Source organism: Patagioenas fasciata, chromosome 11, assembly GCF_037038585.1.
Source record: "Patagioenas fasciata isolate bPatFas1 chromosome 11, bPatFas1.hap1, whole genome shotgun sequence".
Taxonomy (NCBI): Eukaryota; Metazoa; Chordata; class Aves; order Columbiformes; family Columbidae; genus Patagioenas; species Patagioenas fasciata.
In genome coordinates this window covers 4,964,398-4,978,744 of record NC_092530.1, presented here as the reverse complement: position 1 = coordinate 4,978,744, position 14,347 = coordinate 4,964,398, and the positions used below count along the sequence as shown (strand labels likewise).

General features: G+C 52.1%; 2 protein-coding genes across 2 annotated transcripts; one reads left to right on the top strand and one right to left on the bottom strand.

The window, feature by feature from the left end:
* Nucleotides 1-1,715: 1,715 nt before the first annotated feature.
* On the bottom strand, nt 1,716-2,768 carry LOC139828879 (olfactory receptor 14J1-like). The gene has a single exon (XM_071813661.1). The coding sequence runs from the start codon at nt 2,766-2,768 to the stop codon at nt 1,716-1,718; it is 1,053 nt and encodes a 350-aa protein (XP_071669762.1).
* A 10,223-nt stretch (nt 2,769-12,991) lies between these two features.
* On the top strand, nt 12,992-13,933 carry LOC136106048 (olfactory receptor 14J1-like). Its single transcript, XM_065846071.2, has one exon. It carries the CDS (start codon nt 12,992-12,994, stop codon nt 13,931-13,933), a length of 942 nt encoding a protein of 313 aa, XP_065702143.2.
* Nucleotides 13,934-14,347: the final 414 nt, after the last annotated feature.

Here is a 14,347-nt window from a genome sequence, read left to right as displayed (position 1 = left end):
TAGCCATCTCACTTCCTTGCCTTTCTTGAAGAGATCCCTTGTCTCACTTATCTTGTCTCACTGTCCTACCCAAGGCTGGGTGAACACTGTCCTGTTCAAGGCCTTGACCCATCTTTGCATCACCCTCAAAAGAGTTAAAATTGCATTCTACAGGAGGACGTGTCCAATCCCTTCTCAGGGACAGAGGAAGGCTGACCAGGCTCCCAATGCCTTTTCTTGCCTTTCTTGAACATGGCTTTGATTTCTGCCTTTTCCAAGGACCGCAGGACCTCCCTAATTACCCTGGTTCTTATGAGAGCACAATCCAGAATCCCAGGCAAGGGTGACAGAGCAAACTGGAGCCCTGGCAATGATCCTGTCCAAGGCATCTGAGATCAATCTCACTGGGGCAGTGAGGTTTGTTCCTGGAGTCACACACAGAAATGTCAGGGTCTGTCTGGCATCCATGTCTGAGCCGGTCTCGTGGACTCCTTCTGCACCCAGGGGTGTTCAGAGACAGACTCTGTCTTTTTTACACACAGAGGCTGTAGTCTCAGTTTCTCCCTGGCCTCCTGTTGCCACTCCCAGAGTACAGGAGGCACCTCAGCCATGTGGTGTGTCAGCTGCTCTGCACTCATCTGAGATGTCCTGCATCATGAGGAATGGACATGGGGATCACAGCTGGAGGATGCACAACCCAGTGCTGCATTCAGGTGGTTTCCCATAGGATGTTTCTCCCAACATGAAGTGACCTCAAGACACTGTCAGTTCCACAGAACTCTCTTCATGGAACTCTCAGGAATAGCTGATATTGTTTGTGCTCACTTGGGTTCATCTCACCTCATATGTGTGTGCAAACATCTCATCTGTACAATGCAAACATGGATTTCTGACCTGCTCATTCAGTGTCCCTTCGTGGATGGAAGAGCAACCTTTGTGAGCTGGGGAGAGAGGCCAGGGCTGAAAATGGAGGTTGTGAGGGGCCAATCCATGATGATGCCCTGGGACAGCTTCTGAGGGGTATCCAGTGCACAGGGGCACAGCGCAGCCCCTGCTCTGCTGGTCCTGCAGGTCTCTGGCAGGAGGCCTGGCTGTGAGAGGACACTGCTGTGTGCCAGCCCTGCAAACACACACTGTTTATCTAACCCTATCTATACACAGGTGTTTCAATCTGTGGCCACTTTTGCGGGCATGTTCTTGAGGTAAGGCTTGGAAGAAGACCTAAACATTCAGGCCCTGCCCTGAGGAGATCACCTTTCTATCTGGAAAGGCTGTTGTGAGGCCAGCTCTGTGACAGCAGTGCCCATTGGCTGTCCCTGCCTGCGCTCACAGCACTGACACACAGCAGGACGGGGACCAAGCTGCCAGAGCACTCAGGCCTTGCACCAACACAAGGGATGAGAAGGAGAGTGTGGGAGTGGAACCAGAACAGCTCTGGAAGAACAAGCGCTGGTGCTCCCTGGCAGGGCTGCCAGGCTGGACTCTTTTCCCCTCCTCTGATGCACAGGAACTGTCCCTGCAGCTCCAAACAGGTCTTGGAGAAAGGATCCCATGAAAAAGAGTCACTACAGGGCTCTTTAATTTGTTTAAATATGCAAAGGGCACAGTCAGTGGTTATAAAAGAACAGCAGACAGTGCATTTGAAAGGGGATGACAACATTATCACAATAGAAACACCACCACCAACAAAAAATAGAGATGATAGGCCAGGCCTGAAATTAGTTACATTAAAACTGCTATGCAGAAGGAGATAGGCAGTTTGCTGCTTCAGGAATTAATCCAGCCATCAGTTTCCACAGGGCATCCTTGAGCTCCTGGTTCCTCATGCTGTAGATGAGGGGGTTCACTGCTGGAGGCACCACTGAGTACAGAATGGCCATCGTCAGGTCCAGGCATAGGGAGGAGAATGAGGGGGGCTTCAGGTAGGCAAACATGGCGGTGCTGACATACAGGGAGACCACGGCCAGGTGAGGGAGACAGGTGGAAAAGGTTTTGTGCCATCCCTGCTCAGAGGGGATCCTCAGCACGGCCCTGAAGATCTGCACATAGGACACCACAATGAACACAAAACATCCAAAACCAATTAACAGACTAAACACAAGAAGCCAAACTTCTCTGAGGTAGTAGTGTGAGCAGGAGAGCTTGAGGATCTGGGGGATTTCACAGAAGAACTGGCCCAGGGCATTGCCCTTGCACAGTGGCAGTGAAAATGTATTGGCCGTGTGCAGCAGAGCATTGAGAAACCCAGTGGCCCAGGCAGCTGCTGCCATGTGGACACAAGCTCTGCTGCCCAGGAGGGTCCCATAGTGCAGGGGTTTGCAGATGGCAATGTAGCGGTCGTAGGACATGATGGTGGGCAGAGAATACTCTGTACCAAACAAGAAACAAAAAAAGAAGACCTGTGCAGCACATCCTGCATAGGAAATGACCTTGGTATCCCACAGAGAGTTGGCCATGGATTTGGGGACAGTGATGGAGATGGCGCCCAGGTCAAGGAGGGAGAGGTTGAGGAGGAAGAAGTACATGGGGGTGTGGAGGTGCTGGTCCCAGGCTATGGTGGTGATGATGAGGCCGTTGCCCAGGAGGGCAGCCAGGTAGATGCCCAGGAAGAGCCAGAAGTGCAAGAGCTGCAGCTCCCGTGTGTCTGTGAACGGCAGGAGGAGGAACTGGGTGATGGAGCTGCTGTTGGACATTTGCCGCCTGTGGTTATGAGGACCTGTGCACGGAGGAAAAGACAATGACAAGTTAGGGGAGACTTCTCTGAGGAAAATAAACAGGCTGTTTCTCATAGAAAGCCCACTCTCTGATGGAGGGATGTTTCCGTTCATTCTCTCTTTCTACCAAGTGAGAAAAACAGTTCATCACAGTTTAAAATGCAGGTTGGACATCTAGTTTCCATGAACACATCTGTGAGGCAAGATCCACTGAATTGGTGTCAGGACAAAAACTGACCCACACTCCCACCCCAACCCCAGAGAGCAAGAGCTCCAGGGACAGGTGGAGAAACAGGGAAGAACACTGCAGTGCTTCTGAGAAATAAAGCAAGGACAGAAAGGCAGACGGGCATGCTGTGGAACCTTCTCCTTACCCGACTGTGCTGCTGCCCCTCACATAATGATATGGTAGAGCAAGTACTTTTAGCACCGTTTTTGTGTACCACGTTCCAGGAACCCTTCACCTGGAGGTCCAGCTGCTGAGGTGGAGACTCATGACCTGGACCCCATGGCTTTGGGGCAGAGGCTCTGCTGGGGAACAGAGGAGACCAGGGGTTGCACTGGGAAATGTGTCTTTGCTGCAGAGGATTTGAGAGAGGTTCCGAAATCCCATCCCATTTCTGGTCCATCTCCCTCTCCCTGCCCATGTCTGTGCTGCCTGCAGCTGTGTCTCTGTCCCTGGGTCTGCTCCCTGTCAGTGTCACAGACTCCGTCCCACCCGCTGTGTGCTCAGCTCTGTCCTGCTCACACCTCCTGGCACTGCCCAGGAGCAGCTCTGTGTGTGCAGGGGCTCAGGAGCAGCTCAGACAAGTCCTAACGAGAACTGGGGTCTCAGTGTCTTCTCCAAAGAGAGAAATAAATCCCCATCTCCCACTGCACACCCAGACAACCAAGAGTGTAAAACTGAAAGCACAGACTCCTTCCCTTGCAGCTGTTCCTGCCTTGATGTCGTTGTTCAGAAGGATCCTCTGCAATGTCTGTGGGGTTGATCAAGAGCTCTGAGCAGCCCTGACCCACACAGCACCCTTCAACCCCACAAGTTCCCTGCCTGCCCTGCTGGGGGTCGCTCCTTCCACCCAGAGCTGCTGCCATGGGATCTCCCCGGGCAGGCTGAGCACTGACCCTGGCAGGCGGCAGAGTCCCTGGCCCGGCACTGCCCTGGGGTGCAGGGACCCTGCTCTAGCAGGACAGCCCTGGGCACCCCTGGTTGCACAACTTGCTTCTCAGATTTTCGAAGTTGCTGAAAAAGATCCCCGTCCTTACAGATCCCACCAGCTGTGCCTGTGCCAGTTTTAGGAGATGCCTCCAGGAGCTACAGCTGCATTGCCCTGCACCCAGAGACTTACCATGGCAAGGGCTGCAAAGGTTTCTCCTCCAGTGAGCTCTCAGTCATCCTCCCAGTCCTGACCACCTTTAATCTCTCTCTGCCTTGCTCGTCTCCCTGAGATCCCCAGGCAGAGCCCTCAGCCCTGCTGCACTGTGCAGAGGAGCTGCTCCTGGGCAGAGCTGTCTCTCTGCAGCGCTGCCGCTTGCCAGGAGCTCCCTCTGTCCCAGGAACCCAGCCCAGCTCAGCAGCACAGGAGCAGCCCAAGGAGCTTTAATGACCCCTCTGGTGGCGTTGGTGCTGAGTCCATGGATCTCAGACCCTGGAGGAAGATGAAGAAACTTCTCAAGAAGTCAAAGTCAGATTCAAACTGCAAAGTTTCTTGTAATGTTAATGAGTCCCACTGAAGGAACCTACTGAGAAACAATATCCAGGATCTGGGTAGAGCAGAAAATTGGAGGCAGTGATGACAGGTCAGCAAAAGCAAAGTAAAGGTCTCTTTGATACTGATTAAACATGGATGTGTTTCTTTAACCAAAGGGCCAAACCCTGACTCCAACCCTGGGCTCTTCCTGGGACAGTTTGATGTGGGGCTGTGCAAGGCCAAGGGCAGGACTATGGTCCTACACCTCCTAGGTTCCTGGCTGGGGACAAGGAGGCCATGAGGCCCCTGTGCTGGAAGGACAAGGTGTCTCCTCATAGGCATCAGAGGTGGACACAACAACCATCGCTAAGGGGAGAAGGAGCTCATGTCTGGTGGGGTTTTTGTCATCTACATCCCTTGATCATCTCCACCACAGCCTGTCCTGTGCTGTGGCATCCCCTGCACCTCTTTCCCTGCAGGCTGCAGACATCCCCCCTGCTGCCCCACCTTGCTCTTGTCTGAGCATCTTCCTTCCTTTGCTGAGATCTCTGCATCCTCCCCAGCTGTTCCTTGAAGCACAAAGCCTTGGGCTGATGCAGACTCCCTCTGCTGACCTGCTCCACCACAGCACTGCCCTTCCAGTCACATTCCTTTCCGCTCATGTCCAGCCTGGACCTCCCCAGTTGCACTTTGTGCCATTATTTCTTTCTCAAGCTCTTTCCCACTATGAAGAAACCTCCACCACCTCTGAAACCACCCTTCGAGCACTCTCAGGCTACTCCTGCACTGCTGCAGCCTCCCCAGCACTGCTGGACCAAAGCAGCCCAGGTCCCTCAGCATCCCACACCATGTGCACAAGGTGCTGAACCTGCCTTGGCAGAGCCCTGCACTCTCCAGTTCCTCCCTGCTTCTCCAAACTGGGAAGCCGCACACTGGCACACCCCCGTGTGTGTGGGGTCACACCAGTGCTGAACCGAATGGGATGAGAACTCCAGGTGTCTGGGTCCCCACGCTCCTCCTCATGCAGCCCCGTGTGCAGCTGCCTTGTTCATGGTGAGCGTTCACCACGGGCTTGTGTGGGGACCTTGGAGTGCCCAGGCCCATCTCCTCAGGGTCACTGCTCAGCGTGTCAGGTCCTGCTCTGTCCTCATGGATGGGGTTATTGTCCCACCCTGATACATCACTGGTCACTTCATCTTTTCAATATTGAGTTATCTGATGGGTACATACCAGATGCGTGGAGCTCTGCCTGGGGACAGACAATGTCAGCTGAAGGTTGAGGAGTCAGCATGAGAGGGCAGAACAACATGGGCAGTGTTGTGGTGACTGGACATCAGCTGGAGGATCTCTGATGAGGAAGAGGAATGAGATGAGGCCTCCTTCAAACAAACGAAAGAGGCCTCATGTTTCCAGGGCCCTGTCCTCATGACAGACCTTAGACATCCCAGTATCTGCAAGGTACCAACCATCCAGGAGGGGTTGGAGTTCATTGACAACATCTTCCTGACACGGGGGACTGAGGAGTCAGTGGGGTGAGGTGCCCTGTGGGACTTCACACTTACAAACCAGGAAGAGTTGGTCAGGATGGAACAGTCAGGGATGGGAAAGTGGAGCTGAGGCTCCTGGGAGATGATCACAAGGCCAAGAGCAGGATTTCAGGAGAGCAAGCTTTGGCCTGCTGAGGGACCTGCTTGGGTCCTATGGGTATGACCTTGGTGTCTGCAGTGCTTTTCTCTCACATCTCCTCCCTCCTCTCTCCCACCTGCTGTTGTGCAGCATTTTTTACGCTTTCTCAAATACAATATCACAGGGGTGCTGCCAGCATCACTGAGTGGCTCAGATTTGGCAAGGAGTGGGTCCATCTTGGAGCAGCTGAAATCAGCTCTGTCTGACGTTGGTCAAACTCCTGTTGTCTTCTCAGAGAGGTGACAACTGTAGCACAACCACACCCGCCCCCCCGTTCCAAGACTTTGCCATAAACCCAGCACAGGGTGACAGTGCGTTGGATGTTACAAAATAATTGATCGTGAAGAAGAAATTGTAAAGATCTTCTTTCAGCAACGCATGAAAGTCTCCAGTCAATGAGCAGGTTCCTACGGGGCACTGTAATTGCCGTGACAGTCACTGGCCAGGCAAAGCTGCAGGTGCCAACAGTCCAAAGGATCTTGGGCCAAATGCTTAAGAGAGCTGCCTGATGGGCCATCAAGGGTGATGCTCACCTGGATCTGGTACCAACGAAGAAGGAAGAGATGGTGAGGGATGTGAACATGAGTGTCCACCTTGGCTGTTGTGACCAGGACACAGTGGGGTCCCAGGTACCAGAGGGGAGGGAGGAAGGACAGCAGCAGAGCACAGGCTGGTGGGCTCCAGAGGAGAAGACTTTGACATACTAGGGGATGGCAGGTAGAGGTGGTGATGTGGTAAAGTCATTGTGGGTGAAGGAGCTCAGGAAATCTGATCAGCCTTATAGGACAGGCTGCTCCAAGCACAAGAATGATCCCTCCGAGTACCCATAAAAAGAAGCATTTATCTTGTGAGGCTGATCCTCTGAACTGATGGAGCTGCAGAGCAAAAAGGCAGCACACAGGAGGTGGAAGCAGGGGAAGCTGCAAAGAAGGAATTTAGAAACCTTGGCCACGGATGCAGAGATGATTCCAAAATTGCCCTGGAATTGATACCTGCAGGGGAGGCTCAGGGCAGCAAGGTGAGCTGATACAGCTTCCTTACAAAAAAAAAAAAAGGAATAGACAGGGAGAACATGGGCTTGCTGCTGAACTTTATAGGGGCAGAATCAGACAGGACTGAGGTTCTTCATGGCTTCTTTGCCTCCATCTTCACCAGCAAGGTCTCCTGGGACTTTGTTCCTGAAGACAGGAGTCTGGAGAACACCCAGCAGTGGATGGGGCTCAAGTCAGGGGTGACCTGAGCAAACTCAGACACCATTACAGAACAGGAGATGGGTCACTTGAACAGCTCCCTGAACACAAGTACGGCTGTGCTGTGGCACCTGAGATTCCCAGGAACACCCACCTCTTGGTACAGAGGAGTGTGATTCCTCTTGAGGTGTCCTGGCCTGTCTCCTCGGTCAAGTGATCCTTTAGGCACCCACTTCTCTGACACATTCAGTCGTTCTCAGGAGATTCTCTAGATCAATATTCATTGGAGATTGTTGATACCAGCTGTTGTGGAAATAAGGGTTTTGGGAGGGTGACGGAAATATTAGAGATTTGGTTTTATTACTCTTTATTATGGAAATGCTCACTGTTTGGCTACAATTCTGAAATCTCTGAAATCATCCACACCAGACTTGAAGCCTTTAGGAAAGTGCTGCAGAGAGCGTTGTCTTGAAAGGGTGTTTTGGATGTTACTGAGCCCTCTGCTGCCACGATCCTGAACTTCAGGTACTGAAAGAATGAACAAACCTGTCATGACCTGAAGGGCAGAAACAAACCCCAAGTTTCTGAGGATATTTGGGACCCCACGAAGGGCCATTGCTGACACAAGCAGTCCCTGTCCCTGGAGACAATGGTCATAGGTGGTAAAGGCGATGTGGAGGTGGCTCTGGTGCCCCGTCAGCCCTTGACGTTTGTTCATCACCAGAATGGCCAAGCCCTGACCCCAGGACCAGACAAAGGAGACCCTTTCAGTCAAATGTTTCTCAGGCTCTGCCTGTGGTCACTGTGAGTGTTTTGTGTTTTGGGGGTGGGTTTGGTGCCAAGTGCTGTTGCTTTAACCACAAGGCTCTGGTTTTCTGAGGACTTGGCAACCTGTGAGGTCCCCCAAACCCATTCAACTTCTTTCATACACCTCGCAATGGTCACCAATCACCTGAGCTGTCCCAGTCCCAAACTTGCTTGAATCCTCTATTTGGATCCATACCCATCCCTCCAGGAGGTCCATGCATCCACCAGGTTCATGGATGATTCCTGAGGTCCATCCAAGTGTGCGCAGTGTAAGAGAGGAGCACAGCAGGGTCAGCTCATGGGCCATGACTGAGCACAAACACCCCAGCAGCAGCCATTCCCCATCTCCCAGGCACAGCCAAGCCCACAGCATGCAAATGGCACTGCCATATATCATTAGTCCAAAAAAGTCTGCCTTCTTTCCAAAATCAACAACAATCTTTCTACCATTCCTCTTTGACCCCCAGATATTCGGCCACACTCCACTTGTGGCTCAAACATGGTTGTAAGGATTTGCTGAAGTCATCAACCGTCACCCTTTTCTACCCCACATCTCCTGACCCTCTCCCACACCACACATGGCCGGTCACTGCTGCTCAGGGCCTCGCGCTCTACAGAAGAGGCCTTGAGCTTCTTGGCTCTTCCTGGTGCTTGTTATAATCTTCCTCACTCCCTCCAGATCTCACGGTGAGATTTCTTGTTCATGACAGGGCCTTTGTAACCAACTCTTATGAAATGGTTGTCCTTCTGTGATCATCTGTGCAGAAGAAGTGATCACAGAAAAGCACCAAATATGTCAAATCTGATGCCGAGTGAAATGCAATAAAACCTTGTTGAGCCAACCCTGTAGCTGTGTCTTTCCAGCAAGGAGTTTCTCCTGAGAAAGGGATCCAACCTCTGCCACTCTCTGCAGAGGCACATGAGCAGTGTCCATGCACCTGGGGACACAAAGAGTGACTTTTGCAAGATCACCCTCTATCTGGACCATTTAGATATGTACCTGTGGATGGGGTATCAAGTCTTATAGTACAGCAAAGACTGGAGTTCTGAGCTCCCTTCAACTCCCTGTGTGACAGTCTGTAAAATTAATTAACCCAGTGAAAAAGTTGGTTTTGATTCTCTTCACAGCCTGAAGCACCACATGGCTCAGGAGACAAGCCAGGATACCCAACCAGCACTCACATGCTCTGCACTTAAAGTTCAGGTGTTCCCGGGAATCTCGGCAGATATGTCACGCTGAGATCTGGGTTCAAGGAGCTGGTCAAGAGCCTCGTCTGCATTTCTGTAACGGTGGCTTTGCTGCCTGGCTGATGTGCAGACTCTGTACATGGATGCTGACACCTCTTGAGCAACCTGCTCTGAAAGGATGAACAAGGTGGTGTTTTCTTTCTGGAAGGGTATTAGGACAGCAAACAAGAGGAAGCTGGGTTGGAGGAAATTAAAAAGGATACAAAGGTTGTGATCAGGGTTGTTTATGGTTACTTGTAAAACAGCCTTGCGCCTCATGTGAATTATTTCTGTGATCAGAGGTAACCTGAGAACTTTCTCCAAATCAGAAACATGAATGGGAAGGAAGGAAGGACAGCATCATTCAGTCTCTAAGGCACCTCAAGAGGTGTCTTGACCAACCTCCTCCTAAAAGCAGGGTCAGACCAGATTAGTGAGGGGTCTATACAAACACATGGTGTTAACTTTCTGAGGTAGAGTGGATGCACACTGCTGGGAAACAGCTTCCAGTGCTTGACTGTCCTTAGGAATGGAAAGTTTTTGCCTTTATGTACTGTCCTTCTAAGCCAAACCATCCAGATTGCCTTTTACCCATCTACTTGCACACTGACACAGACCATAATATCCTAACTTGGGCACAAGCACATTGTGGGGGATGACGCTGAATGCCTTGCTGACTTCCAGGTAACAGACCACCACTGCTCTGCCCACGTCCAAACCCTGTCCTTTCCTCACAGAAAGCAAAGAGGATGGACAGGCACAACCTGCCCTGGGTAAACCCCGTCACCTTCTCTTCCAGACACCCAGAAATGGGGTCCCAGTGGACATGTTCTGGGGCACAGCCCTTAGTTCCCCTGCTCACCCATTGGCCATTTTGAAAAGTGCACACACTGTGTGAGAGCTGCCAGTGGTCAGGGAGTCCCCCCAGTCTCCATGAGCTTTCCAAGATGGTGGAGAGTGGCCTCCCTGTGACATCGTCCTGCTGTCTCAGCTCCTGGGATGCTGCCCCTGCTGTCCCATAGACTGGAAAGGATTGTGTTAGTTCCAGTGACCCCTGACTTGATCCCCATCCACTGCTCGTTGTTCTGTCTCCAGTCACAGAGACCTGGGACACATTGCTGGTGAAAATGGAGGACAAGAGGACACAGGGATTCTCACCTCTTTCCCTTATTAAATTCATCAGTAGCCACACAGTGTCCCTGTTTCTTGTTATTTGTTCCTGCAGTAGTAACAGTTCATTATGGGGCCCTTGATTGCCTTACAGGTCTGGACTGAGTTCTGGTCTGGACTGTTTCTATGCTTGGAGGCTGCTGTCCTTGCAGACCAGATGAACTCACTTCTGCCACCCTGCCTGGCAGTTCATTCCATCCGTGTCACAGCTCTGTCTGCAGCACTGGCAGCTCCAGCTCCCCAGTCAGGTCCCTGGCTGAGGCCACTGCCTCACATCTGGGCTGAACCACCCCAGCTGTGGCACCAGCCCAGCTCTGACCTGCCACAAGAAACCTGGTACCAAGTGTCCAAGAGCCCATGTGTGCAAAGGCTTTGCTTCAGAGCACAGACATGAGATGGCCAAAGATTGATGAATGTCTCTCTAGACCTGGGAGTATAAAACCAGAACAAAATGCGTACATTGCTTCAACTGAAGATATTCCTCCCTCAGCTTGGAGAAATCAAATCATTTGCTGTAACATTCCTAGTGTCCTGTCTAATGATGGGAAAATAAAAGATGATTCTCATACCAATTTACTGTTTAATACAAAGAACACAATGCTGGAAAGAAGTGTTGCTGCAGAGGAGAGAGAATCAACATCACTTATTACTTGAGGTTATTTCAAAGGATGTGTCCCTGGAGACCCAGGGACACCTGGAGGGAGCCCAGAGGGGACAGAGAAAGGGACATCATGGGCTGCTCCCGTACTGCTGAGCTGGGCTGGGCTCCTGGTTCAGAGGGAGCTCATGGCCAGCGGCAGCGCTGCAGAGAGACAGCTCTGCCCAGGAGCAGCTCCTCTGCACAGCGCAGCAGGGCTGAGGGCTCTGCCTGCAGCACCGAGGGCAGAGGAGCCAGGCAGAGAGAGGGAAATGCAGTCTGGGGTGGGAGGATGCTGAGAGATCACTGGAAATGAAATCTTCTAGGATATTAAGCATGTGGCTGCAGAACATTGCATCTGCAAATCTTGGCAGGATCTCAGACAGCTGTCACATTGCAGAGCCTACGAGAGATGTAAGTACAGCTCTCAGAGATTCTCTGATGCGGAGGAGAGGATGTGCTGCAGAGCAGGGATTGCCTTCTGCACTGTCAGAGTGACAAGACGTGAATGCTGCGTTCTCACAAGGGTGGCTGTGGGGTGTAAATGTAAATGTGCAGGCAGGGGTGCCAAGGGCTGTCCTGTAGAGCAGGGTCCCTGCACCCCAGGGCTGTGCCAGGGCAGGGACTCTGCCGCCTGCCAGGGTCAGCGCTCAGCCTGCCCGGGGAGATCCCAATAACACTGAGGGGAGACGCTGTGGGGGGAAGGAGCGACCCCCAGCAGGGCAGGGCAGGGTCCTTCTGCTGCTGGGTTCTCTGTGGGTCAGGGCTGCTCACTACTCCAGCTCACTGCAGAGTGCTTCCAATTGGAGGTTTCAAAGAGAAGATCTATACAGGTATTACTGTAAAGATAATGCTGCTGTGGAGAGAATTCAAAAACCTCTGTATGATCCCCTGCAGTGCAGATTTATCCTCTGAGCAGCCTCCTTGGCTCCTCTCCCACCCAGCAAAGCCTCTGCCCTCAGGGCCAGGGGCTCCAAGGCATGAAGCAGCTCCTGTGCAGCCAGAGCTCCAGTTCCTCTGCAGAGCACAGGGGCTGAGAGCAGCTGCCCGGCAATGTTGGTGTCTGGGAGGTGGCTGCACAGCTGGGAAGGGTGACGCTGTCTGAGTGCCCGGCTGCCTCTGCCCTGGCCTCTCTCACACCCACCCTCACCGCATTGTCCTTCTTGCTCCCCTGCTCTGGGTCACTGCTGTTGGGATCTTGTTCTTGCTGTCAGGCTCTCTGGGGATGGCAGTTTCAGCTGCAGAGTCACAGCCTGATCTTGTGGGTCCTTTCCTGCAGGTGTGTCCATGGGAACATGTGTCCCAGCTTTGTTCTGACCTGTGGGGTGTGGGCAATGCAGTCTGGGGCAGGGTAATGAGCTGAGTCTCCCTGAATCAAATCACATTATTAGGACATTTTGCTATGTCTTTGAGGTTTCCTTCTAAGCTGTAAGCTCCACATCAGGATGCAAACGTGTGCTATAGCACCTTAGTGTTATCTGAGAAACATATAGATGTTACATCATTGAAAATGCTGTTTGGTTTGAGAAATGAACCACGTCTGTCTTGGGCTAAATGTGGGGTGCTATCTTAGGAAAGGGTGATATGTCATGGCTCCATATGGCAATGCTGAACCCCAGGACTGTCCCTTGCCCCCCATTACCATGACCCCCTGCAGCAGAGCAGGGCTGACTCCTCCGCAGCCAGCGGGCACAGGCCCTGCTCCTCACGGCACCTCCAGCCAGCACCACCCAGGGCTGAGACACGGAGCTGGAGGAAGTTCTGGAAAAGGACAAGGGGTGTGGAGCCAGGGAGGGTGTGTGAGAAATGGCTTTGATTTTGGTCAGAGAAATCTCCCCTAAATCCTCACTGTCTTTTCCTCCTTGCACAGGTCCTCATGCCCACAGACAGCAAATGTTCAACAACAGCTCCATCACCCAGTTCCTCCTTTTGGCATTCGCAGACACACGGGAGCTGCAGCTCTTGCACTTCTGGCTCTTCCTGGGCATCTACCTGGCTGCCCTCCTGGGCAACGGCCTCATCATCACCACCATAGCTTGGGACCAGCACCTCCACACCCCCATGTACTTCTTCCTGCTCAACCTCTCCCTCCTCGATATGGGCACCATCTCCAGCATTGTCCCCAAGTCCATGGCCAACTCTCTGTGGGATACCAGGGTCATTTCCTATGCAGGGTGTGCTGCACAACTCTTTCTTTTTTTCTTTTTAGCTTCAGCAGAATATTCTCTCCTCACAGTCATGTCCTACGACCGCTACGTTGCCATCTGCAAACCCCTGCACTACGGGACCCTCCTGGGCAGCAGAGCTTGTGTCCACATGGCAGCAGCTGCCTGGGCCACTGGGTTTCTCAATGCTCTGCTGCACACGGCCAATACATTTTCACTGCCACTGTGCAAGGGCAATCTCCTGGGCCAGTTCTTCTGTGAAATCCCCCAGATCCTCAAGCTCTCCTGCTCACGCTCCTACCTAAAGGAAGTCAGGCTTCTCGTGCTTAGTATATCAGTAGTATTTGGGTGTTTTGTGTTCATTGTGCTGTCCTATGTGCAGATCTTCAGGGCCGTGCTGAGGATCCCCTCTGAGCAGGGACGGCACAAAACCTTTTCCACCTGCCTCCCTCACCTGGCCGTGGTCTCCCTGTTTGTCAGCACTGCCATGTTTGCCTACCTGAAGCCCCACTCCATCTCCTCCCCATTTCTGGATCTGGTGGTTTCTGTTTTGTACTCACTGGTGTCTCCAGCAGTGAACCCCCTCATCTACAGCATGAGGAACAAGGAACTCAAGGAGTCTATGAGGAAACTGTTGATTGTTTGCTTTTCAAAAGCAGTAACGAACTGACCTCCTTCTTCTGCATGTCACTTGCAACAACGTATTACTTGTTCAGCCTGAGTTCTGTACATTGTTGTTTTTGTTTTGTTTTGTTTGTTTAATTGTTTGTTTGTTATCTTTGGTGTTTGCTCTTCTTGGTTGTATTAATGCTATCCACATTGTCATCTTATGGCTGTGTCCATGTTTACCTGTCTGGTGTGTCCCGTCGTCTTTGTGTAAATGAGGAGCCGTACTCTCTATGTGTATAAAATGAAATAAAGGACCCCACACTGAGTTGTTTGCCCAGAATCCTCTCTCTGAGATCTCTGGAGCTGCAGAAGCCATGTCTGTGTGCTGAGGGGGAGTGTGTAGGAGCCGCCTTGAGCTGTGTCTTCCTCCCATCCTGACCAACATGAATCTGCGGACTCACCCCATGGCCCTGGG